Source organism: Ochotona princeps, chromosome 21 (genome assembly GCF_030435755.1).
Source record: "Ochotona princeps isolate mOchPri1 chromosome 21, mOchPri1.hap1, whole genome shotgun sequence".
In the NCBI taxonomy this organism is placed as follows: domain Eukaryota; kingdom Metazoa; phylum Chordata; class Mammalia; order Lagomorpha; family Ochotonidae; genus Ochotona; species Ochotona princeps.
The window spans coordinates 14713305-14740106 of record NC_080852.1 but is presented as its reverse complement, the minus strand read 5'-3'; the positions used below and the strand labels follow the sequence as shown (position 1 = coordinate 14740106).

At 41.7% G+C, this 26802-nt stretch overlaps 1 protein-coding gene across 1 annotated transcript in view; it reads right to left on the bottom strand.

Moving 5' to 3' along the window:
• ADAMTS9 (ADAM metallopeptidase with thrombospondin type 1 motif 9) overlaps nucleotides 1-26802 on the bottom strand; it is a 156191-nt gene that overhangs the window by 38584 nt on the left and 90805 nt on the right. Inside the window, exon 29 of the mRNA XM_058678475.1 lies at nucleotides 2691-2858. Coding sequence (XP_058534458.1) covers nucleotides 2691-2858 — 168 coding nt within the window. The remainder of the gene's footprint in view (nucleotides 1-2690; nucleotides 2859-26802) is intronic.

The window sequence follows — 26802 nt, the reverse complement described above, 5'->3', positions numbered from 1 at the left end:
TTAGCAATTAAGCAGGTGGTTAGGACACCTGCATCCCACGTCACGGGGCCTGGGTTCAGTGAGTAGATCCAGCTCCTGAATCCAGCTTCCTGCCCACGCAGACACTGGGAGACAGTGGGGATGACGCAGTGTTTGGGTTCCTGTCCCCCACGTGGAGATCTTAACCAAGTTCCTGGCTCCTCATCTCCGCCCTAGCCATTGCAGACATTTGAGGATTGCACCAGAGGATGAGAAATTGTTCTTTCTCTGTACTTCTGTTTTTCTCTTTGTCCCTCTCAAATAAATTTACCAAATAATGAAAAAAATACAGTTGGATGCTGATTTTTGTGTTAAAATTTCTTGGGCATCCCTTAGCTTTTGAGAAAACAGAGACTTCTGAGAAACTTAAAAAACAAGCCTTTAAAACATAAGTAAAGATTTTTCTTTAAAGCTGATTTCTTTAACAAATTCAGGAATCCCAAAGACAGAAATGAAACACTACATTTTAAACTGCAAAACATCAATTTAGGGGGAGAGGCTATGAAAATAATAATGGCTGGAGTAATCTCCCACCTCACTACTCTACAAGTTTCATTATCATCAAACATCCTGACATGATGAGAAATCACACTAATTATTCTGCCTGCCTTGAAGCCAAGATGACTGGAATATAGCTACCTGTAAGAAATGGATCTGCTAAATATTGTTGCAAATGGATAATCATTACTGTTGCTTAATGTCACTGCTTCAGGGATGGTCTTGCTTACCACCCATCATTAGTAAGCCAATACTTTCCACTCGGGTCACATCACCTTTCTCCATCAATGCTGATCCTGTTTATTGTCAGGTACATGACTAAACCAAATGGGGTTTCACCTGTGGAGCACCCTGTCTTGACTGCTTTTATAGTTCATTTCCACAAACCAAATCAGGACGTTATAGAGCTAACCATTACATAAGTGTGTTTACTTGCATTTTCTACAAAGATGACTCAACTTTTCTTAGCAATCATTTTGAACAGGTGTGAGTTATTCTGAGGAAGCATTCTGATAATCTTATTACCTTATGTTAGCAAAACTACCTCCAGGGTTTAAACCTAATCACCCAAGCTTTGTCAGAAATTGAAGATTGCCCCTTAAGATCACAGCAATAGTAGAGCAAGACTCTTATCATCCTTTTTAGTGTTTAAATTGCCCTTTCAAATGAGCATCATTTGTATGCTCTCAACTTAACATTCAGGAGGGAAATGCAAATAGATAAGTAGAGGCCGAGGAGGAAAATAAAGAAAAGTAACAGAGCATGAAAGTGCAAAAGAGGACAAGTTAATTAGCATGGTATCTTAAATAATGGTAGCTGCAAGCTTGCACAGGAATTACACAGCTCTAGAAATAAAAAGGGCTAAAAGTCAACACATGACAGTGGTTGCTTGGAGAATTCATTAAGAAGCAAGGCCAATATGAAAGACTGCCTTGAATGTGGCCCTTATGGAAGCCAGAGGGGGAGCTCCCTCTGGTTGAGTACAGATTTCTCAGAATGTTAAACTGAACAAATACACAACCCTCTCCACCCAAGGTCCATTACAATGAAGGCCTTGGGAAGGATGAGACTACTGCAGTAGGAAACATTGCGCATGTCTAGTAGAAGTGTGTGTGTGTGCGTGTGTACAGAATTCAATGACTCCAGCTCTGGGCATTTCAGAAAACCTCAGTCACTGTTCCTCATGTTATCATAGTGTTGCCAGGTATCCCTTGGGGCTTAGAAATCCAGATTCTAGAAGAATCAAGTCTAGGTGCTGCTGATCTTGAGCCCAGTTTTCCACTGGTTCTCAACGGTCATCTGCAGGAATCTCCACTGCATTGGAGAACAAGGAATAAAACACCCTTGAATGTGGAGCAAAGGATCAGCAATAAATAAATGCAGGATATGTTCAAAGACAACGAGCCCTATTACTGTCAAGTTAGTACCTCCAACTGAGCTGAGAAAATGACCAAGTGTGGATGAGAGACAAATGACTTTAGTTCACTTGCTCAGTGTTTATTGGTATCCAGAAGCTTTTCAAGTCTCTTTTTCGGGTTCAGCAGGGAAATGCTTAAACCCCATTCTAGCTCTCCAAATATTTAGATTCAGTGGAGTCTAAGGGTAATCAGAGTTTTGGGCACTCAGCCCCTTCCCCATGCCATGCACATCACCCTCACCCAAACAAAACAGGACGCTTGAGAGCCTGTTAGTATCCAGACCCCTAAGCAAAGCACTTGGCATTCATTATTGCATTAAGTCCTCATAAGAACCATATGAAATAGGCTCAGGAAGGTTAAACAAATCACCCAAGGTCGCATGACTAGAAAACAAGAGAGGACTTCCCCTCCTGGCCCCCTGTTCCTTTGGTATACAGCAGTGAAATATTTTCTACCTCTTTATAGCAACAGCCCTTTCTTGGAGAAGCCTCAAAGTCAATTTGAACTCAGTTCCTACCAAGTTGGACCACGGTGAGTAAAGCCATGAAGCTATCTCATGTCTTTGGGTCTGAAGGCACTGACCCCAAGGTCACAGGGTGAGGAAGTGTCTGACAATCTAGATGAAGAGGTTTCCCACCCAGTCCCTGAACTCCCCTCTATAAATCAAAAACTGCAGAGAAACACAAGCGAGCACACAGGCGCCAGCCACGTGGCCAGATACAAGGAAGTGGTCAGTAACGGAGAAGCATTGCTCACCTGACTCCAGGCGCCAGCCTTCCACTTGGGGCATCGTCCTCCTCGGCACTTTCTGTGCCCTTGTGGCTTAGCCAGGTGTTTACAGTAATCACTTTCTAAATGGCTTCCATCTTTTGCCAAGCAGTAAACATTTCGTTGTTTATGCCCCCGACCACAAGAGACAGAACACTGCAATATAAAGCAATGGCAAGGTTGTTGTTGTTTTTTTTTTTTTAATCATAAGGAGTTTGATAAAAACCTGTGTTGTAAGATGCTAAGATCATGCCTAATGAGATCCACTATTACCCCATTTTATTCTTTTAAAAACATCTCTTTACTGGAAAGGCAGAACCACGGGAGGAGGGACAGACTGGGAAATAGAGATCTTCCATCGGCTGGTTCAACTTCCCAAATGACTTCCAACAGCTGGGGCTGAACCAGGCGGAAGGTGAAAGCCTGGAATTCCACCTGGGTCTTTCACAGGGGTGGCAGGGGCACAATGATTTCTCAGGTGCATTAGCAGGGAGCTGAACTAAAAGTGGTGCAGCTGGGATTTAAAACTGCACTCCACCATGGGGTGCTGGCAGTGAAAGCAGCAGCTTCAAGTGCTGAAACACAAGGCCAGCCACATCATTCTCCCCGTTGCCATCTCTGTTTGAGATAATAGCTCAAGGATCAACGGCAAGGGAAGGTGGCACTGATGAAAAAAAGAAAAAAAGAAAACAAAAAAGAATGCCCACTTCATTGCAGCAGCAATCCTAGAAGCCACGTTGAGTTATTCAAAACTGAACTGATAAGCTGGGCCAATGACAAAAGTCAAGAACCCGAAATTACCATAAAATCCTGATGGGGAGAAGTCTTACTACGAAACAGTAAGAAAGTCCCTTCCCCAAATGCCTCATGATTCACCAACTGGGATAAAATACATTTCCAATACACAACTGTGTTCAATTTCTTAAATTAAATGATTGAACAAAACTTCCAGCCCCTTTTAAAACACTAAGCTCTCAGTTTTCGCAGTCCACTGGGCAGGGGTGAAAAAGGCATGTTAGAAACTGAAAGGTAAGCTGGCAGGTAAGTCTGTGCCAATTTGGGGAGGGAGGCATTACCTTTCAACTTTGATCTGCAGGTTCATTGGACTGTTTTAAAATGTGACCTTGTCTGACCACATCTAAGAAATTTGACTTTGATTTCAGATTAGGTTTCTCAGAAAGGTTTAGGAATCAAAGTGCCCACAGGGTCTGGACAAAAATTTGAGATGACAGGCTGGCCTCAAAGACTGCACTGAGAGACTCAACATCCATTGCCTCATTAGTGGTTACAGAAGTCATTACCACTTGGATCATAAGCTGCTGGCTCAGGTTTTCAAGACATACTATTTCCCAATATGACACTCACGCTTTTTAGAGGGAAATGTGTTTAAGAATGAAGAACAAAACATAAAAATGCAATGAAAATAGATTTCAAGTGCCATTTTCCTCAATATTTCTTATTTTCCCTACTAACTTCGTGATTTTGTTAACTTAAATTACCAAAGTGCCCTTTTATGCCTAACAGATAAATAGAAGCTTATAAAACAAGGAGACACATCTTAATTCGACCACTATCATCAAGTATGCTCAGACTTATACCATTCATGAAAGTGCCAGACAAGTTTTTCTCATAAACACAATCCACTGCAAAAATTTAAATAGCAGCTTAGAGAAATTTATATTTAAAACACATATATTACTTCTTTTGGCTTTAGCCTTTTACTTTAGGAGGTGAAGACATGGCTGTTTTCTTTTAGGTTCCATCTTATGAATACTGTGAGTTGAAACAGTCATTGTGGAAAAATGGAAGGAAGATGCTCACTTTCAAGATTTATACCAAAACAGAAATATTCATCATTCAGCCTGCAGTGTTTTGAATGTACATAAAGAGTTCAGGATAGAATTCTAGAATGCAGTTTCTAGAAGTGTCCCTATAAGTCTGTAAGAATGGTCGAATGATTTGCACAAAGAAAATTCATCTCTATAGTGACTAATCTGATTATTTTACTTCAACAAGGATATAAGGATGTAATTAAAATCTTGGATATGATCATGTGTTTACTCAACACGCACTTACTGTGCACCTGCTATATGCCAGGCATCAGACACAGGTGATAAACAGACGTGCCATTATCCCTGCCTTCATGCAGCTTTCAGACCACGGCAGAAAGCACTACATATCAAGTGATGACAAAAGTAATGAGATTAGTCACTGAGATGAGTACCATGAAACAAAAAGTGTGGTGTGGTTGAAAGAAGCATTCCCTGGGGCTGGACCAGCTAAACTCAGAGACCACAGCGAGTCTGGAGTTTATTCTGCACATGATGGGAAGTCACTGAAGAGTTTTAAGGCAGAGTAAGATGTGAACTCAGGTTTGTTTAAAAAATTCCACTTTGACTATCTAGTAGAGACTGGATGTGAATACAGTATGAGTAGAGGAAAGAACACCTACTTAGGAAATGACTGTATTTGTTGAGGCAAGAGACAGTAGTGATTTGAAGTAAGGTACAGAGTGGTTGGGGGGGGGAAATTTGGTGAATTTAAGAATTGCGCTTTTTTGAGATAGAAATGATAGCACCTAACTGATCAGCCAGAGGAGGAGAGAAGGCAGAATCAGGGACAGTTTCCAGGTTTCTGATCTATGAAACAGAAAGAAAAGGCAATTATCATTTAGGGAGTTGAGGAATAAGGAGAAAACAGTGTTACGAATCCAATGTATTTATTTACAAGAAATGAGTTGGACTTAAAAGATTATGGCACCATAGGTGGTAACATAAGCTTGGTTAGGGAGGAGAAACATAGTTGTCTTATTAATTTTAAGCAATGAGTTTTGTTTTAATTTTAAAATTTGAGGGGTAGAAAGAATGGTATATGCTGATTCATTCCCTCAAATGTCTGCAATGGTTGGAGCTGAGTAGGCCTGAACTGGGAGTCAGGAACTTACTCCAGTTCTACCACATGGGTGGCAGGGATCCACCTCCAGAGCCTGTGTCAGTAGAAACCTAGACTCAGGAGATGGAGGCAGGTGTTGAACCCAGTACGCTGATATGAAAGAGAGCCATCTTGCGTGCTCGGCCAATGCCTGTTCCCAAGATTGTCTTGGAGCAATCAAATGCATGGGGATGAGCTTCAATAAACAGGGCGATAATCTGTCCCTCTTATAGAGGGGAAGAGAGCCAACGGAAAAACTCAGTAATATATCGAGGTCATCAAAAGACACAGCCAACAAATAGGTCATACTCTATAAAGGAAGTACTAGCAAACATACAGCTCTTTCACATTCATCACGTGTGAGATACTGGCCTAAAAGCATGATCTCATTTCATCTTCCCAATAACTCAATGAAATACAATCACAGAGATGGGTCCTGTTATTAAAGACACCTCATGTTCTATACGATATAACCACAATGCCTTATACATTACTTCCCATATAGCTCCAACAAGTTGATAAACTTGTATTTCTGCTGGAATAATAACTATATAATGAAAGCTGGTTAAATTATCAACAGCCTCACGGATAATAATTCATCTGAGATATGTCACTGGTGCAGGCAACATCCCTTATTAATAAGATGGAGATGCATGAAGTAGTTTCTAAATATGATGCCTTAAAAATATTTTTGATATGTGGACTAAATGCATCCCACCCATTACCTATATGCATTTCTATTATTTGGGGGAATTGAATAGAAATGACTTGAAAAAATGCATGAGATACTTCAGCATGATTCCCTGAGTGTATTGCTTGCCTGAGATCATTAAGATCTAAAAGCAATCAGAAGACTTTCAAGGTATCTCACCTGAGAACATACACTCTTCATTGAATGCTTTCTAACTTATCAACAGAGAAAAGCATCAGCTCAGGGAAAAGCGACAAGCTAACAGGTTTATTAATGAGCCTATTATGACCTCACAAAGGAACTGTCATCATGATAATCAAATGAACACCAACTTGAACTCTTCTCCTACATTTTGTGGGAAATTTCTAGCTCATCATTTCCAGTCTTTACCCAGGCAAAAGGTGTGTCTTACATCCATATGCGTCACTAAGAAGTAACAGTTCAATTGAGTGCGTCACCTAGTCCATGTTATTTATTGGCTGCCAATCTGAGTGTTCTTGCTTTCGAGAACATTTCATTCCTTGAGTTTGCAGCTGAAAGAGCCCCTACTTATCCAAAATGACTGACTTATTTTTGCCCTCCCTCTGGGGAAACAATCCAACTTGTTTAAGAGAAGGATTTTTCTCTAACTTTGAACAAGACTCGCAAACAACAGTAATTGCATCTGGTTACTGTGAAATACTGAAGTCAGCATCCAAGACGCCTGGGCTTGCAGACTCTTGTTTATGTGAGGCTGAGACCGGGATGCTGGAATGTGGAGCTCCGTTCCAAGGTCTGTTAACACTTTCCACTAGCTTGAGTCCAAGAGCTAGAAATCCTTGTTTTTTCTCAAATCATTTGGTGGAAACATAACTCAAGACACAGGCAGTCAGTTCTTAACCTCTTATCTCCCTACAGCTTTCTTTCTCCTACGCAGACATTCTAGACATGCTGTAGATGGATCCAGGTCTGGTGAGATGTTCTTGGTCTCTGGGGTTCCCTATGTTGGTCCTTTCACCTATAGTGGGGGACATGGTCTCTGAGCCATGGAAAAGTCAGCAGGTAACTACGATGCCTGTCTGGATTGGAAGGGTTGAAGATCTAAAGAGAATGACATCCCCAGAGTTGTTAAAACACTGCAGTGAAGGTGGAGTTCTCCACAGAGAAATCCCTTAAGCAACCCAGACGGAATAGTAAGTGCCAGGACAGATGTCAGGGATACACAAACAACCTGGTGAGAAATAAGCTTCTGGGTGAATCTTGAAGATGCAAGGACTCACAGGAAACACTGGAAGGGACAGGGTCAGGACTAGGACTAGAACTAGGACTTCCTGAGCTACAGAGAATGCCAGACAAAACACAGGTTGATGGATGGTCCAAGGAGGGATGCTCTAGTCAGTGTCTGGGCATAGTTCCATATGACTGGGTGACTCGCACTCTGCATGGATGATCTTCTGTGAAATGTGTAATATGCACTAGTGGTCACTTAGTGTACATTTCTACATTGGGGCACAGCAAGTTAGAAATAACAAGCACAGAGAGTTCCAAGAGAAAAGTCATAATCTGGAACCCACTCTCATGTTAAGTCTAGATCTCTGACTTGAAGATTACTGATCATCACTCAGAGGTAGGTGAACAGAGTTCCATCTGGGGATGGGAGTGTGCTTATAATACTGTTAAAGGACTTAATCATGTGCTTGTGTAGAACATAAAAACATCGAAGTCACTTTATTTTAAAAACTTGATTACATCTTTTCATAACACTCCTAAATTCTCCGCTAGAGTCTATTCTCACTTTGACTTTGTCTCAAAGTCAAACCTCATTTGGAAAATACGCTACTGGAGAGGACACAATGCTTATTATGCCTAGTGTTCAGGGCTTCCTTTGCCAATTACTGTAACAAATGCAGTGAAACTGCATGAATGTCACATAAACATTAGTGCATGCATGTGGGTTTAGGAGTCACATTTTCAAATACCGCTCAATGGAAGACCAGGAAAACCATGTGGATTTATCATAAAGACAGTAGCTGCAACTCACATGTTTGTATACTGCTTTTCACAGTTAGCCAGCCATCAAATATTGATGGAAATGAAAGAACACAGGACAGCTCTAGCCACGACAGAACAAGTACATTATAAATACCAAGCTTTCATAAAGGCCAGAAAAAGACCTACCTAGCATGTGCCTCACAGTGCTAATGCATTCAGCAGGGCCTGCCCAAGAGCACTCACTCAGTTTGCAAAGCAGGGAACATCCTGTGGCTCCGTGTGGGAGTACTGGGCTGGAGCACCCCAGCTTCTCTTTTCATCCCAACACAACCATGTAGTTCAGTATCAGCTGTTTCCTTTTTTTTTTTTTCATTTTATCACTGGAAAATTAGATATACAGAGAGGAGGAAAGACAGAGAGGAAGATCTTTTGCCCACTGATTCACTCCCAAAGCGGCTGCAATGGCTGGAACTGCGCCAATCTGAAGCCAGGAGCCAGGAGCCTCCTCTGGATCTCCTACACGGTACAGCATCCCAAAGCCTTGGGATGTCCTTCACTGCTTTTCCAGGCCACCAGCAGGGAGCTGGATGGGAAGCAGGGCCACTGGGACACGAACCAGCGCCCACATGGGATCATAGCATGTGCAAGGTGAGGACTTTAGCTGGTAAGGCTACCACGCTGAGCCCTCACCAGTTTCTTTTTTACAGATAAGGAGACTTGGGGGTAAAAAGCTGCCAATCCTTGGCCACAGACACCGAACCAGGAAGCAGAGCAGCTTCAGGCTTTAAGCCCCCCCACCTCCCTATGACCAAAACAGAAAGCGAGACCCTACAAGAAATGTCCTGTATGACTATTTTGCAGACTGCTCATTCTTCAGTATCCTAGAACAGAAATGCTATGGAACTCTCATCACTGACTTCAATATTTTAGTACCCTGGGTAGAAAGACAGTACGAAAACAAATAATCATGGAACTGAAGGGCATATTTCTCTTTTGTTGATGCCCCACCTGCTTTTCACTTGTCCATTCTTTAGGGTTATTAACCCTTTGGGGTCTATCCAATGCCAAGTAGTCAAACATTATTTCCCCGGTTGAATGCCTCTTTACGTGGTCATAAAATAGCCATGAAGTACGGGCAGTCAACTTTGGCCTGTCGTTTCACCAAGAGTTAATCTCTTAAATGTCTGAGTGATAGGGCAGCTCAAATAGTATTCAGTCCATCTATTTATTGCACTAGAGAAAAGAAGACATAACATGCCCAAGGTTGCCCTGCAAAGAAGGAAGGAGTGGGCACAGGCACAGGAAATTTTCCCCTGTCTGATGCCAATCTCAATAGGGGGTTGGGGACAAGTTCCAGCATGCTGCCTGCTGCTCAGTAACCAGACCTAATCTGACACTCTGACTCCTTCCTTTCCAGGATGGGCAGGCTCACAGAGAGCTACCATGATGGGCAGGGAACAACGTAGGCAGGCAACAATTCTATACCCCCGTCTTTCATGTATTACCAACACCCATCGAAACAAGAGTGAAGGAAATGCCCTTGGTTCCACCAGGCCCCAGTTAGAGACAAATTCCAAGGGAGTTCAGGGGCCTGGGTGCCAACCCAGGAACCTGCAGCTGGCCATAGGGTTGACAACCCTCACTCTGCTCCAGAATGCCACACAGGTTTGGAAGTTACACTGACTCAGGCAGGAACTCTATCAGCCAACCTACAATGATGGTGCCCTTGGAGCAAGCAATTTAGCCCCTCTGCTCTCTTTAAAATGGAACTATAGTACTGCCTGCAACCCACACAGGTGTGTAAAGAATAAATGAGGTAATGGATATGAAGCTATTTTAACCAGGCAGTAAAATAATGCATGTTCACTGTCATTGCTATTACTACTTTTATTCAGAGAGATCTTCTAGCATATCTACTAACATGCAGTTGAAAAGGTTTTTTTGTTTGTTCTTAATGTCAAGATTTGTTAAAGAATGAAATAACACAGGCATTGATAGGTTAATTATTTAGTCTGGCCAAGCCGCAGCACACGAATGGGTGAAGTTCTTTCCTTTCTAAAGAAAACAGGGACATCCATAGAGCAGACACTATGGCTGACAATTCCTTCCTTTGCTCAATATTAATTTTTGATGTGTTCTCTTTTCACCAAAGTAAGAAAAAGAGATGCTCTATGCAAATATCACATTGCTTTCCTATTCCATCACCCCTCTGCTTTTAGTTCTCATCTCAAACATGACCTAAGATTCCCATTTATTTCCTGTCCTTCCTGGCTTCACTGAGTATGGCTGTGGGAGTGGCCACACTCTTTGTCCAAAAGCCCATCTCTTCATTGGCCATGTAAATCCACTTGCAGGGGGAGTCTTTACAGGGTTCCTCACAGAACAAGAATGATTCTGAACAGCGCAGTGGGGAACCAAAATACTGAGGCGGAGTAGGAGAGAAAGCTTTTGCATGATCCAAGGGCTGAACTTCAGGGTGTAAAGCCAGTGTTGACAGGCTTGCCTGATGGCGGTTTATATCTAGGCCCACCTTGGCACTTGTTACCATGAAAAGGAGCTGGGTAGGCATGAGATTGGCAGGGAATACCATGGAAGAAAGCGGATATGAAGTCACAGCCATCCTGGGAGAATGGGCGTTCGGCTGTGGCTCCCAACACCCCCAACCTTTGCTGCTATGAAGATCTAAAAAGGTTGCTGTCAGGAGTACGGCCAAGTATGTGGCCCTGCCTAGCCGGGAAGACAACAGGGACACAGTGTGGGAGGCTCTCATGTCCTCTACCTGCCATGCCCCCAAGGATTATAAGGCAAAGGGCTCTGCAGCTGTCTCTGACTTTCAATGTCTGACAACAATATCCTATTAGAAGACCAAAATCAGTTTTATCACTTCATAGAGTACTACATGAAATTAACTAAGCAATCATGATACTCAATTTGGGGTTTCTTTTTGTTCTGCAGTAAGGTAAACATTACAAGTTACTGCTATCAAAAAAGAAATAAAAATGAACAAAATCTGCAAACCCAGCACCTGGTGACTGCTGCTGTGTCTGGATACGGACCGGGAGGGTGCTCGAGGAGGCGTCTGTCTTGGGATCCTCATGCTCAGCTACTTCTAAGGTGAGCAAGTCTGTGTCAGTGATGGGTAAGGGCGCCATGGCAAGTGGGAACAGTGACCCCAGCTGCTCAGGTCCCTCAAGGTGGACTGAGTGGGAAGCCCCAGGTGAGAGGGTTCAAGGCTCCCTATTGATATCAGTCTGCTAGCAGATGACAGTGTTGGGTCAGACTCTGTAGATGCAACCCATGCTACCATGCAAGGCAGCTAGAGGCAGATCTGGGAAGCTTAAGCTACCACGGGGAACACTTCTGTAGAAAAGCAAACCCATGAAGTTTAATCTCTGGACTCCCATGGACCTGACCAACATCCATTCCTTGAATTTATACTCTTACCCAAAATGCCTTATTAGTCATCTGGAAGACACTAGGGAAGAGTTGGTTAATTGCCTCTTCTTTTTTCTGCCTGTCTGGCCTTCTGGTCCACAAGCTAAGTGTGCAGGCAGCACTTTCCCTGGGCAGCCTGTCCCACAGAGCTTGCAGTCCCCAGCTGTCTGTGTCTGGAGGCTCTTCATCTCTGGATTCAACCAACCATGGGTACAAAATATTTTTTGGGAAAAAATGGCATCTGTACTAAATATGAAAATATTTCTTTTCTTATCATAATTCCCTAAACAATACAGCATGGCAGCTAGTTACATGGCATTTATAAAATATTAGGTATTATTAAGTAACCTCGAGATGATTTAAAAGATGTGGAAAGATGCATGCAGGTTATAAGAAAAAACTACACCATCTTATGTAAGGGACTTGAATATATGTGAATCTGCGGTGAGGGTGTGGAGTAACCCCAAATTGGTCCCTTTTGAGATTCCTGGGAACAGCTATACTGAAAAATTACAACTACTTGGGAAGCAGTTTAGCTAATTAATTGGCTTTGGCACTGACATTAATGCCACCCCAGAACTCAGAGGTGCATAAAAATCTGAGCCTGTGTCCAAAGAAATGTACCACACCACAGGGAGAACGGTCACTTTAACCATCATCGAATTAGCTGCTCATCCTCCAACTCTGCATTGCTCTACTGGGAGTTGAGAGAACACTCAGTCACTCTGGATACCCATTATGCAAGCCCGCTGTGACTTTTCTTGTCTCCTTCTCCTGCCTACAGTTTAGTAAAGGAATAGCTCAACAGTACCACTCTGAAAGGCTGAGATGAGAAGGAAAAACCAGCTAACATGTAAGTGGCTCATGGAAGATGTGGCACTAGAAATGATGTGAAATTATGTTTGATGGTTTTTTTGCAATTTAGTCCTGCACTGCTCTGAGTGGCTCGATCCAAGGACTTAGTCCAAGGCAACCCAAGAACTGAGGCAGAAGAGTGTGGCAGTGATAAGACACAGTAACCAGTCAGATCGGACTTAGTCCTAGTCTTCCTTTGTTAGCCTATGCAGGATGCTCAAGCACAGAAAGCACCTACTTTCAGTTCTGTTCAACACCTCAATCTCTCTCCACTAATCTGTTCTTTCCATAAACATTCCCACTGCAGCCAATGGAAACACCATCTTTCCACCTGCCCAGTCCATAAATCTTGGCATCATTTTGACTCCTTTCTTTCCCTTGTACCCTGTATCCAAACACTTAACTAATTCTCTAGTACTACCTTGTACAGCTCTCAGACTACTCCCCTGGGGGAACACAACTGCCAGAACCCTCACTCTCTCTCATTCGCATTATGCAGTGGCCTGCAGTGGTCTCCATGTTTCTATTTTCCTTCCTCCCACACCCTCCCTTGAATTCAGAATCAAGAGCCATCCTGTGAAAACAAATTCAGGTTTCCACTCAACTGAGACACTTCATTTCTCACTCAAATCCCAGGCAACAATCCCTTCCCTCACCCCCACACTGCCTTGGTTTTCTTCACCCCACAATCTATTCCCATGGTCCTTCTTCCTCGGTTTCATCTGAAATCTCATATCCCATCACCCTGCCATCCATTCCAGCCACAGAGCCTTTTTGCTATGACTAAGACAGGCAAGGCATGGACCTGCCTCTAGATCTTAACCTTCCTTACTCTGTTGCATAGTGATCAGCATTTATATTTTCCCATCTCTGCTTGACTGTCATCTTCTTGGCAGAGGCTACCTTCAACCTCCTAAAGGTTATCCTTCTTCCCTCCCCCTTCCCCCTTAGATTTACCTACAGCATGAATCATCTTCTTCATGTCATATATTTGACTATGTTTGTTTTGTTTATTTAGAAGTGGTTTGCCTACTAGAATGTGAGTCTGATGAGTTCAAGGGCTTCTGTGTGTTGCCTTTCCTGCTCTACCCTCCAGTGCCTAGAACAGTGCCTGGTTTAAGAAAACACTCACGTCCTTACGGAATGCATGAATGAAGGCATGGGTAAGTGAATGAAGAATACTGAAGACAACCTGGAGCCACTTATCTCCCAAGAATATTTAAGGATTAAGCAAACACAGCACAATACTGAGTTTATTGTAAGGACCAAATAAACACCTACTGCTCTCTCCAATCTCCTGTGTCTATTCAGTCCAAAACTCGCTAAGTAAGTGCTCTTGCAGTTTAATATTTAATTCATAGCTACAGAACTGAATATTCCACAGGGGATATATAAGAATACAGTTATCTGAGAGGAAATATAAGACAAACAGACAAGAGGCATACATTAGGAACTCAGACTCCAATGCTGTCTGCATATGTAAGCTGAATATGGAGAGTTTATCTCTAAGTCACTGGTGTCACCGCATGTCCTGAGTGTCTCCTCCCACCCAGGAATGGCACCTTTCAGTGACATTTTTGTCAGATGGAAGAAAAAAATGTAGGTGTACAGATGGAAGACAGGATGCAAAGATGTTCAAGGGAAAAGAATGGGTTTAGTGAGGTCAGGTATATTCTATCTGGTTCTGTATGAGAACATCTAGAGCAAAACACTGACAACTCCCACTTCCTTTAAAAAGTCATTTAGAAAAAGGCTCCCCAAGCATAGGATAAGCAAGACAAGAAAATCAACGCTAAGCCAAAAATTCTGTAATGGTAAAGTGAATTTGAAAGAGTGGGCTCATGGCTACTCTCTGCATAATATCTTAGGAACTAGACCTCCGCCAAGGTGTTTATTACATGTGTCCTCTACAGACCACTGACAGGATTGTCCCTGATAGATGCACCGATTCTCTTCAAGCTAAGTCGCTGTTTATATCCAGAGGAAAGCTGACCCATTTCATAGCTCTGCTCTGAAACTGCTTAGTGACCAAATACAATTTTTGCATTTCTTTTAGAACCATTCAAAACCAAATAAAGTGTAAAAAGGTCCTATTCAAAAATGCAAATATGCAGCTACTCTCAACTTGCGATAAGGAAAGTAAACATGGCCAGGAAGTTGGCTGAAAACCCTTGATGATAACACAGAGCCAAAGACTCAGCTTCAGGGACTCGAAAACAGCAGAGGGCGCAAAGCTGAAGTGCACTCAAGAGAACACTTGTTTCTCCAGTGTGTCACACATTAAAATCAGGATTTCCAGAAGGTTTGAAAAGTCTAATAGCAGGCATTAAAAAAGCAGAGGGCTTTGAAATTCACTGGGTCTTGGTCCAAAAATGACTGATTCTCCGATGTTGGGAAACCTGTTTACTTGGCCTGTATCTCAGTCTTCCTACTTGCCCAATGGAAACCCTTTCTGAGGGTTAGCAATAACTTATGGAAAGCACTGAGCCCAGGCTCAACAAATGTGGACTGCTTTTAGTTTCCCACTTTGAGTCAAATGCATATGGTCAATCTCAAATGGACATCTAAACGTGCCATAGCAGGACCTGTAAGACCATAAATGTGAGACTGAAATGGAGAAACACATTCATCCAGAAAAGTGAGCTATTTTGGTGCTGGCCATACATGCTCATTTTCAAAGACAAGACCTGTAAGACTTTAACTGATAGTTCAGAATCACAGATGCAATTATGCTTAGTCAAGAGTCAATATTTGATTTCCCTTTAAAGAACTTTTGATATCCTCAGCCAATTGGTAAATTAAGGTCCAATTGATTGTGGAAGGTGATACCCCATTGCCTCATGCAGACCAAGTCTTTTTAACACAGGACACAGTGTATGTGCCTGTTTGTCAATAAAAATTTCTGCGGTCTTCCATCAAATAAAGTCTAAATATTGTGTGTGTGTGTGTGTGTGTGTGTGTGTGAAATCAGATATTTCATTAGAGCTCTGATCCTACTATAAAACTCCTGAGTTTTGTGACAGAGTCTTGGGTTCATTTTCTTTGCCTTTCCTCTACTGACAGATTTCTCCTGCAGACTCACAGCTTTGGAGTCACTGCCAGTGTTTACGGCCATTGTTAGTGACCTTCTCAAATGAGCAGAATTGAGATTGATTTTCCTTCTAGGACCAAGAGATGCATCATCTCAAACCATCTCTGCCCTTACTGTTTCAGGAGTTGCACCTGCCATTCTGAGTATCCCTGTACTCTGTGTGGTACAGTGGCTGTGGCTGATAAACACAAGCATTCTTCCAAATGGAATTAAGTGAGAGTTTATTGTAGTGTGTTTTTTTTAAATTGAATATATGAGGAATCTTAAAAAACCTCATCAAAATGCTACGATGAAAATACTACACACCGATTTAAAAACGTTTTGTACTGGGAAGAAATCTCCTTCCTCCCCACATTTGCACGAACTTTATGAAGTAATTGTATCTATAGGGTTCACCAATTTCTAAAGTAGGAAAGGACAGACAAAATGGAAAAGGGAGGTATGGAGAGGCAGAACTCAGAAATGTTCATTCCTGGTTCATATGCAGATAAGCTGCGTGTAAGTCCCACACTACTCAACTGACTGATCACCTGTGCAGTATGCATAGTCTCCCTGGATGGGTTAAGAAACAAACAAACAAAACAAAAAACAACTGATGAGAAAATCACATTACAGGGTTTATTTTCCTTAAAAGGAAGGAAACAATTCTATCACCTTGAAGACTTTTCTGATTTAAAAAGTAAAAATTTGGTAGCAAACATGTTTCAGAAATTCTAGACCATACCCACCCAGTGCTGGAAATTCCATACAGTGATGGGGAAAGAGGGAGGGCGTGGATGTGACACTGCCTACCAGCATCTCTGGCTTCAATCCAAGAAATGCTAATCACACCTCACTTCATATATAGTCACCCAAACTAACATGGCCAGATGTCTACTTGCAGGGAAAAATCACCCTACTAAGAACCACTAAGTTGTCTTAGGGCTCCCAGAAACACCTTCAACAAGTTGGCACAAACAGATGGGATTATCATTGTCATGGTGCAGGGGTAGGGGCACACATACAATCTCATTGGGGTTAGGAGTTGTCACTAGCCTTCTAAACACACTCTAACAGAGTCAGGGGTGCAAGCTCAAAGGGCTGAGACTCCCTGGTCTCCAGAGAACATGACGCAAACAATGTGAAATCAATTCCCGCACACAACAATGAAGCTGCAATGGCAGTGAACAAACACCCCCTCTGGACAGCACTTCCTCCAGGATGGACATCATGTCTGTGACCCTCCACCCTAAGGGTTCCTGGATACATCACCTCTGATCCAAAGGCAACCAGTGAAAAAGAAAGAATAATTTCATCAAGGGCAAAAAGCAATGCTGGGATTGGTGTATTGGCTGGGTGGCCTTTTCCCTTTTTTTTTTTTTTTTTTTACTAAGCTCAAAGAAAACAAACACCACACATTTTTAGAAGTAGCTTAGTTTTCAAAGGAATCTGGACTTTGGCTGGGTGGTAGTGGATTACAAAAAAGGGAGTCTGCATATGAACAGATATTAACTGGAATTTGCCAGCATGACTTGCACTCAAAGTCTGAATTTCCCTAGGGAAAGGGAAACAGAAAATGCCTGATTCCCAGGGGCCATCTGTGTTGGCTGCCTGGGTGGGAGGGGCAGAGGAAAGAGGAGGGAAGGAAAGAGAAAAGCATGGGGGATAAGCCAGTGAGAAGTGGGAGCACTTCTATTTCTGCTGTGAACTGCCTGCTCCTCTTACTCTCCTGTTCCCATGCAAATCTGAAATCCAAAGCAGTTTCCTCAAATACTCCAGAATAGTCTAAGGCTGTAAATAAACCTTGATCTTCTCTTTACTCCTTGTAAAGGAAAACTCATACTCTGGACATATTTATGTTCAAAAGTTTTAAACTTCACAGAAAGGGGCGGAGTATCACAAAAGTTTTCATTGCATCCTCACCCACAGTTCCCTATAGCCAACATGTCACCACCACCTTTGTCTTCCTGTCTCTGCACATGCCATCATTATTTCATCTTATCCTGAACAATAGGAGAACAGCTTTCAGATGTTAGCATGCCATCATCCCCAGCAAAACTCAGCTCTCCCCAAATGATGGGCTTTCTCTTGCATAAATGTCATACCATTCTCCAAATTGAAATACCATTACCAAACCATCCCTGGATCTATGTTTTTCATGGTCACCCTATCAACTTCCTATTTCTGCATGTCTAGTCCACCATGGCAAGGAGATCAACTCCTGAGTAGCTGCGCTCACTCATTCATTCATTCCAATACAGTAAGGTACCAAGCTTGAACTGTCACTCTTATCATCCAGAAGAAAAACAAGCCTTGGGGGGAAATTAAAGAAAATTTTTTTAATCTGAAACATGTTTTCTCTGTCTACATTTCTATATTTCTGTGTTCACTAGGGAAAAGCAAGCAAACCTATTACATTATTTTCCCTAGTAGAAGAGGGTCTTTCAAACAGCCCGTGGGAAAAGGGAAATATAAGTTGATTTATGGTCCAGAAAAAAATTTTAATGTAAGTGTGTCTTTTTTTTAACAAGATGCATTTTTCCATGAATGTTTTGAAGACTTCCTCTATTTCCCCTCCGAAACCATAACCACGTCTGATATCTTAGCTACCACATAGACTGAAAAACACAGCAGTGCTAGGGAGATGAGGGGAAAAGAAAGGAAGAGAATGCAGAGACTTAAAGAGTTTGGCTGCCCTAATGGTGACAAATAAGAACCTCTATTGTCACAACAAGAGTTCAACTCCAATGGGTGAGTTTTGGCTTGAGAAACAGTTTGGAAGACATTTCATTGCAAAAATATATTTTATTGAAACATGTTAGTTACCAGGGTAGGATCATTTTCAATACAGTTTTCGCATCCCATTTCTCATATTTTGTGTTACAGCACCTTACTTTCTACAGCAAACTCCCTTGCCACGAACATCAGCAAGATTCCCTGCCTGGCTTCAATAAAATCTGATCTTGTCATTCTGATTGTCTAGATACCTACTGAGCAAATAAAACACAAAGATCTCTCAACTCTCTGATTATGATTCTTAGTGTGTGCTAAAATGTCAGACATGACCGCCCATGAGTACTGAATAAATACTGGAATGCAGTCTTTCTCAAAATCATCTAAAAACTCCAAATTCTGTTCTTTGCTTAGCTTAATTTTAAGAGAAGCAATTGTCTTCCAACCTCAACTTTCTTTGCTCACTCCCCCAAGCAAACTCTGTAAATGACTCAAATTAATTCCAGATTGTTTCAAGTTGTTGCTGTCTGGGATAACAACAGCAACAAAAACCTTGAATTGTACACATCCTCTTTTCCAGGAAGTGGCCTTTCCCTGTTTCATCAACTGAACAGTGTGATACGAGGGGGTTACACTTTGGTTAAAATCAGGAGCTTGAAAGTCAGACAGCTCTGAGTTCAAATCCCTATTGGGTCACCTCCCAGCAGTGTGATCTCAGACCAAGCAGCCCACTTCTCTGCTAGTGCTGATTTCATCAAGAAGAGGAGATTAAAGTAGAGGATGTGGGTGAATCGCTCAGCCTAATTCCTGGCACAAAGTATGTTTCAAAATGTGACTGGTAAAAAATATAAAAATAAAAACTTTCCTATAATTATGGACAGAAACATAGTGTGCTAAATCAACTGAAAAGAGGGAGAAGTGGCTCTTTCGTGGACAAATGAAGTTTTTCATTTACTTTCTGAGATTTCAGAAGTAGTATGGTAAGAATTATCTGAATTATTTCTCGTGCTAGTGCTAAGAATACCGGAGACTGAGCACAACAGATAAAGGCGTGGTTCTGGAAAACAGACCACCTGCTGGATGATGGCAATATTGTTATTGTAACTTAGTGAGGATGTGGCCCTAAAGGGATGGCAGAAGAGTCTGTCTGGCCACTGGAAGCACACTGATGACATTTATTGCCAATCTATCTTCTAGCCAATGTTACTGCATTTATTTAAAATTTCCAGGGGCTTCAGATGGGGTATGAACATGAATGCACACATATAGGTTCTTCTTAACACTATGGAGGCAAGAGTTCGTGGAGTTAACCAAGGGCCATTGACAGCAATGCTGGTCACACTACTTCTGCTCTGATTCTCCTGCTGTGTTCAGGACAGAGTTCTGCGAAGCTGATGTGCTTCAGCCTTCACCTACAGGGCTCCATGAACAGGGAAACACCGCTTTCCTAAAACTTTCCCTTCAAGGAGGAAACGACCTCTCCGAATCCCAGGTTTTACAAGGAGGTACCTTGTATTTTCCACTTTACCCTTCTCCTATAAAAACACAAGTCAAGCCTTGCCCTTTAAACCAAAGGAACACATAAATATGCCTTCTCCTTAACTGAACTTTCTGCCACGATGAACTTGAACTCTGAGAGGCACAAGAGGAGAGTTTGTTTTAACAGCTGCTTTTACAATGAAACCTTGAAGTTACCACTCTTCAGACAGCTGGTTCTGCTAAGCCTCTTTTCCCTGTCTTCGTGTATTCCAGTGACTAGCTGACAGGGAACACCCCCACGGCAGTGCTCCCCATGCAAAACACCGAAAGGGCAAGCAATACTAACCACTTGATATGGGATGGGCATCCCAGAGACCTTTTATTGGCCATCAAAATTTTTTTTCTCCTCCATTTACTGCAAACATTTATTGATTCATTGGCTAGTTGATTATTAACTACTAAAGGTGTCCTATTGCCTAAGGTTATCCTGTCCAAATTGACAGCCACCAACTAGAAGTGGCCACTTATATTTAAGTTACTAAATTACAATTTCTTAGACTCTGCTTAGCACTTATCCACATAGCAAGCACTCAGGATGAGCTGCAGACAATTAGTGGCTTCCACTTTGGAAAGCAACAAGAAACTTTCCGCCAATGAACTAGCTATTGGAGTGTGTGGGCCATGAGAAACTCTAATTAGAGAAAGAAGATGCAGGTTTTGAGAATGATGGGCTGATGGGTTCAGTTTGGGTGGGTTATCTTCTATGCCACCCCAAGACACATTCCTTTTGGTTGCCAAGTTTCTAGTTCATAAATGCCTGGAAAGGGAAGTTGTGGTTATTAAGGATTTCCACGATGATGATCCTACTTCAGAACAAATAACAAGTAAAGACAACGGTGGGGCAATCTGTATACTCACTCTCTCTCTTTTTATTGGGATAGATGAAATCACACAGGGGCAGTAAGCCCTCAGATCACAGCCAGACCAGGCATTCTCACATCCATGTGAGGACCAGGACATCTGTGAAGAGCAGGCAGGAACTCAGGTCCTGCAGTGACCCTGACTATTAGCTCACTGAACTTACATGTGGGTCTGATTCCAAGGAGACACAAATGGGTCAGACAATAGTACACTTCACACTAAGATGGGGTGGCAGACATCTGATCCAGCTGGTAAGACGCTCACATCCCATTCTGAAGTGCCTGCATTCAAGTTCTATCACCAGATCCTGACTCCAGCTTTCTGCTAATGCAGACCCTGTGACGCAGCAGGAATGGGTTGTTAAAGTAGATGAGTCCTCACCCAAAGCGGGGGAGACCTGGATTGAGATTCTGGCTACTGACTTTGGCCTGACCCACTCCTGGCCATTTCCTGCATTTGGGGAGTAAACCAGCAGATGGGATTTGTCTGCCTGACTGTCATTTTCTCTCTTATTCTCCTCTCCTTTTGCCTTTCAAATACTACATATTAAGGAAATAAGACTGCTGGTTTACCTTTATTGAACACACACATTAGGTCTATAACCTAATGGCAATTTTTACTTCTGTTTTTATCGTGTTGGTAGAGCTACCATGAAAAAAGAGTCATCTATTTAGTTTTCACTGAATAGTACCTTGTTAGAATGAAAAGCTGTAATTTTTCATTGTTGAACCCTTCTCACCTAGAACAACACATGCACTGAAAAAGTACATGCTTAAACAGGATGACTTTTTTTTTTTTAAGAAATGACCCAGAGTTTTCCACTCCCTCCTTCTCTTCCCCTCTATAAGATTAGACTTCCTCAAATGCCTTTCCTCAGCTCTCGGAGTCCCTCCCAGCTAATGCCACTTGGCTGCAACCTCCCACTCCGCATTCCACAACTCCCTGGCACAAGGGCAACTCCCTGACATGAGCAAGGGAGAACACCCACTCTCCTCTTCACAGTCTGGTAGCCCTAATTTTTCCTATGCTTTAAATCCACAAAAAGCACAATCTACCAAGCTGCCACGAAACAGTTGCCAAAAGACACACGGTCACTGTCAGCATGGCACTGATATGTTAAGAGCCTGTTAAGTTTTGCCTCATACAGAACAGAAATGGGTACATGTTTTGATTGCTGTGACAACCTGTACATGTGTGGTTTACAATAGTCTTTATCTACACTGATCTCGGGTAAACCGTAATTTCTTATGTCATAATATTTTGATTTAAAAAACTTCTTGTTTTACATACTCCATATTTAAAGAACCAAGTAGTACTTTTTAAGTCTTAACAATATGCTTAAATTGTGGCTTCATTTGCATTACAAATATCATATTTATTTAAAAATATATATGCATTTAAAGTGAAATTCCTTTTGGACAAAATCTGGATTCTCATGCCCCTTATTTGTGTAAAATTGTGCCTTTAAAAATGAAAGAGAAGGATCTTTTACCATTCTCTATACAATTGTTTGATGTTTTCATGGTTGGTCCATATTGGAGGTTCCCTATAGCAGTATTAATGTGGATAATCTGTTGTTTCAGACAAGAGAACACTGCCAAAATTAACTTAATGATGTTGAGGCTCAATAAGTTTAAGTTATATCCTTTTCTGAATACAAATGAGAACCTAAAAATTCAATCTGCAATTGGTATCTATAAAAACAGGATTAAGATACCTAGGATACTGACAACACAGTCTCATCCTTCAAGCAGATCCTCAAGTCAGATGGGATCCTGCAAACATCCCTGCCCAGGGCAGCAGCAACAGGGTTGATGTGATAGGTATGCATTTGCTTAGCATGGCTTTGGACATCGTAAACATGCAGTGAAGTTAGCTACTGCTACCAGTATTTTCTTTGAAGAAGCCTAATTATTCCAGCTCTTGTGAAAAACCAACCAACCAACCAACCAACCAACCAACCAACCAACCTTGGGCTCATGTTGGGACCTCTTTAACCTGGTCTTTTAATTCACGATGCCATTAACAAACAGCAGTGCAAACTGGAAGCACCACAAAACAATGAGGTGTCAGTGGATTCTGGGACCATTAAAATTTTTTTTTTAAAGGGCAGATTATTTTACAAGTTTTAAGTTTTTTGTAAAAGTACTTATTTTACTTTCATAAGGAATGCTTGCTGAAATGTACTACAAACGAACAAATGACAAAACCGACAAATTCTATAAGCCTTCTGTAGTTATCTGAACATGAAGAATAAAGCCAAATCAAATTTATGCACATTTGGTTTGCTGTTTTCTGTAGCTAGCTGCTTGCATGGGTTCAGAACCATTTCTTCTAATCACCTTTTTTTTTTTTTGGTTTTGTTTTCTTGCTGTTTATCATTATCTGCACAGTCAACATATGCAGCATTCATATTTCATAGTTGAGACTCAGTGAATCAGGACAATAGCATTATAAAAGAAACAAATACCCAACAAAATGCTAAGCCTCATATATTTTTTGTTTATGTAACTGAGCATCATTTCTAGCTCAGAAATGTTTTTTAAAGTATCTCTTTAAAACACACACTTCGAACTATCCAATTAACACAAAGCTTGACATTTGGCTGAGTTGTACAGGGTGGAAGGAAATTACAAAATTAAAATGCATCTTTTTCAAACCAAAACCACACATACATTCACTTCTAATTCACATAACCTACTTCCCTTTGCAGCTTGCTGATAAACACTGATTTTTAAACACTGTATACCAAATAACATGGAAAAATAAATATGCTTTATTACATAAACATAGAAATCTGTACTGTTCAAAATATTCAGAAAACCCTAGGTGTGGCTGTTCAGAACTGTGTTCAGGACATAGGATGGTGGCATTTACAGCCTTTATCGTCTTCTAGAGACAGATGCAGCAAGCTTATAACATACTGATGTCCGACATTTTTTCCTCCTAGCTACTGAAGCTGCAAACTTTAGTATGAAAATGAGGTAGACACATATTCATGACTTGATCAGGCAGAAACCAAAACACAGTTGCTTTATGAGTTCATAAATTCTCATTATCCAGGTGGAGAAGCCATATTCCAAAACACCTAGAGCAAGACTCAGAGAACACTTCCAGGTTTGTCATGAAAACCCCAAACAGGCAGAACCTCAGCTCGTGTCTGTCAGGCAGCAGACACACCGCAGCACTGTACAAAGGAATGCACTAGAACCATGATAGACTAACAACATCACCCAGCAGACTGCTGTACTTTAACTAGACTGCAGATGAGTTAGATTCTTTAGAAAACTCTGGAATTTCCAGCTACTTCCTGCTGCAGTTTGACAGCTCGCTTCCCAGTCATTCATTACCCAATGTGCTCTTGGGTATGGCTGCACGAGAGGACTGGAGGCCTCTGAAGATCGTAAAATAAAACAAAGAAAACAAAACAAAACCCCACCAAAACATTACCAGGAAAGGCAAGGACACTTTTTTTAAGGACAGAAAAGATTGGTTAGTGGAGGATCTTTTTCATTGCACGATTCTGAAATCTGCAATGATGTAAGCTGGAACCAATGGTCTAGCTAAAATGTACTTGAACCCTGCTTCACAGAGCTTCGAGACTCTAGGGTTTCTTGTATGAGTCCTGCTTCTCACTAACAAATGGTGAAGTAGGCTGTTTCCAGCTTGACCTTGGAGAAAGTGCATGCACACAGCAGCAGCTGCCCCTGATAGTACAGTATCTGCTGTGTGGGAGGACTGGGGAGGAAAAGCTAATGGCTGAACAGCTGACTGCCACTTCTGGTCTCTAACAAGTCTAATGTGCTTTCTGTTGAAAGCAACATGTTAGCACCTCAAATATGCTTTTTATTGTTGTTAATTTCACTGTCCATTACAATGAGAAAGCACCATAGACCTGGCTTTATGGCTCTTTACACAATCCCTTGAGGTATGCTTAGATAGAAAATCTCTAAGACATTGTAGCAGAGCATCACAGAAATCAACCAAAAATTAGCATCAGAATCCTATGGTAAGGCTCTCAGACTGACTTCTCACACACATATTTAGAAAAAGTCATATAGTACAACTATATGTAGTTAAATAAAATGCTTTTGAGTTAATATATTTTTCAAAATCATGATTTAAAAGCCTTGCAGAAGTGCTCTTGCTTAATCTTAAGATTATGGAGGCATTTAACTAGATCTTGAAATTTTACCATTTTACAAAGGATGCATTATGATCCTAGGCAGCAAAATATATATGTATATATGTGTATATACATACACACACACACATATATATATATATACACACACATATTGCTTCTGTGCAGAATCTGAAAACTGCTTATCCCAAGATAAATAACTGCATTAAAAATACTTCATGTTTTTAAACTGCCAGCAGTTCATATTTTAAAATCTTAGTATCTGTGCTCTTAGAATATCGAGAGTGGCACCATTTATAAAAAATAGGTTTTTCACCAAACTTTGAATATGTCCAAGGAAGAGGAAGCTGTGGAAATGAATGTACATACAATCACGTGCACCTCTAGCACTACAGCCTACAATTGGCTAAGACTGGATTGCCCCTCATTATGCCACGTAACATCTTTAACAAACAAAAACATGGGATAGTGACCTGAATTTGGGTTCAGAAGAGGGTGCAATTAAGAAGCTCATGTACTCATGCAAAGGGTAAAAAGATACTTTTTGGTCAATTTTAGTGAAATATTACTTTGTAGGGAGATAGAAGACCTTGGAAATGTGACTGGCCTTGATGTTGCTGTAGGTTGAGCAGGCAGGGTCAAATCACAACAGGCTCAATAAGGACATTCTCAGCAGCCATCATATGGGTATGTGACATCACGAAGCTGGGACTAGTTGAGGATGCTCATGACAGTCTAAGGTTATTTGTAGTTTTCTTGGAGTCATTCATTAGAGAAGGGTGCTTCATCATGGACAAAATGCACTCAGTGAATTACACAAAAACCCAGAGGGACATTTCTTAAGATTGTGAATGACATCATGATAGCCCAACTAAAGAAATACACTGATGACATAGGGTTAAACTTGAAGACAATCTCAGACACTAAAATCCTTTAACTCTTAGAAGCATCATAGAGATGAACCATTTCACTTCAGTTATTCTGTGCTTTTGGTGGTTTCAGAAATGAGTAAGACTTTCTCAGAACCATACTGAATACAAAAGGCTTCTGGTGATGACATGTCACTAAATTCAGCTGCAGTGCAATTGGAGCACTGACAGGCAACACCCGCTCTGCTTCCATGAACCAGCCCTAATGGCTCCCTAGCTATAACACAACTTGACCAAAGCAGTGTTTTTGTCACAGCTTGTCCTCCTATTAGCCCAGACCTGCCGCAGAAGCATGTATGGCATCAATAGTGGCAAACCTGGCTGGCCACCTCAGCTGCTTGTGAAGCAGACAGCAGAGGAAGACTAGGACTGATGCAAAGCATGTTGTCAAACAGCCTTCCTGTGTTGTTTCAGATACCTTCATAGGTACTGGTCACGGATGCTGCTGTTCATCCACTGCATTCTCAGAATGATTTCTACCTACTGGGCTGGTATGGACACAGTGACGATGATGGTGAGAGCTGGACCCACATCACATGCAGGCAAGTTATAATCACCACCAAGAATATTACTTCAGCCTCAAGAAGCAGAAACATTTTCCCTAAAGCCCAAACTAGCGCAGCCTAAATATGGAAAGAAGGCCTGCTCCTGAGCTGTCAAGTTCAATCCTTGCACTTGCAGAAGCTTGTTCTGAGAAAGGCATCACTGGGTGACTGTCATTTGGTGTCCACCATCAAGTGCACCTGCACAAACTGAAGCAGGAGTGATGGCACCAGGCCATGTGAGCTGTTGGAGATACTGTAACATGCACGGCCCCTTGCTGATGGAAAGGCTGCTGTGCAACAGGTGACTGTGTGTGTACATGTCTGTAAGTAGTGTTAAGAAAAGCTACTCCTGCCATTAGGTCCTGAATGAGGTACTCATGCTTTATAAAGTCACTC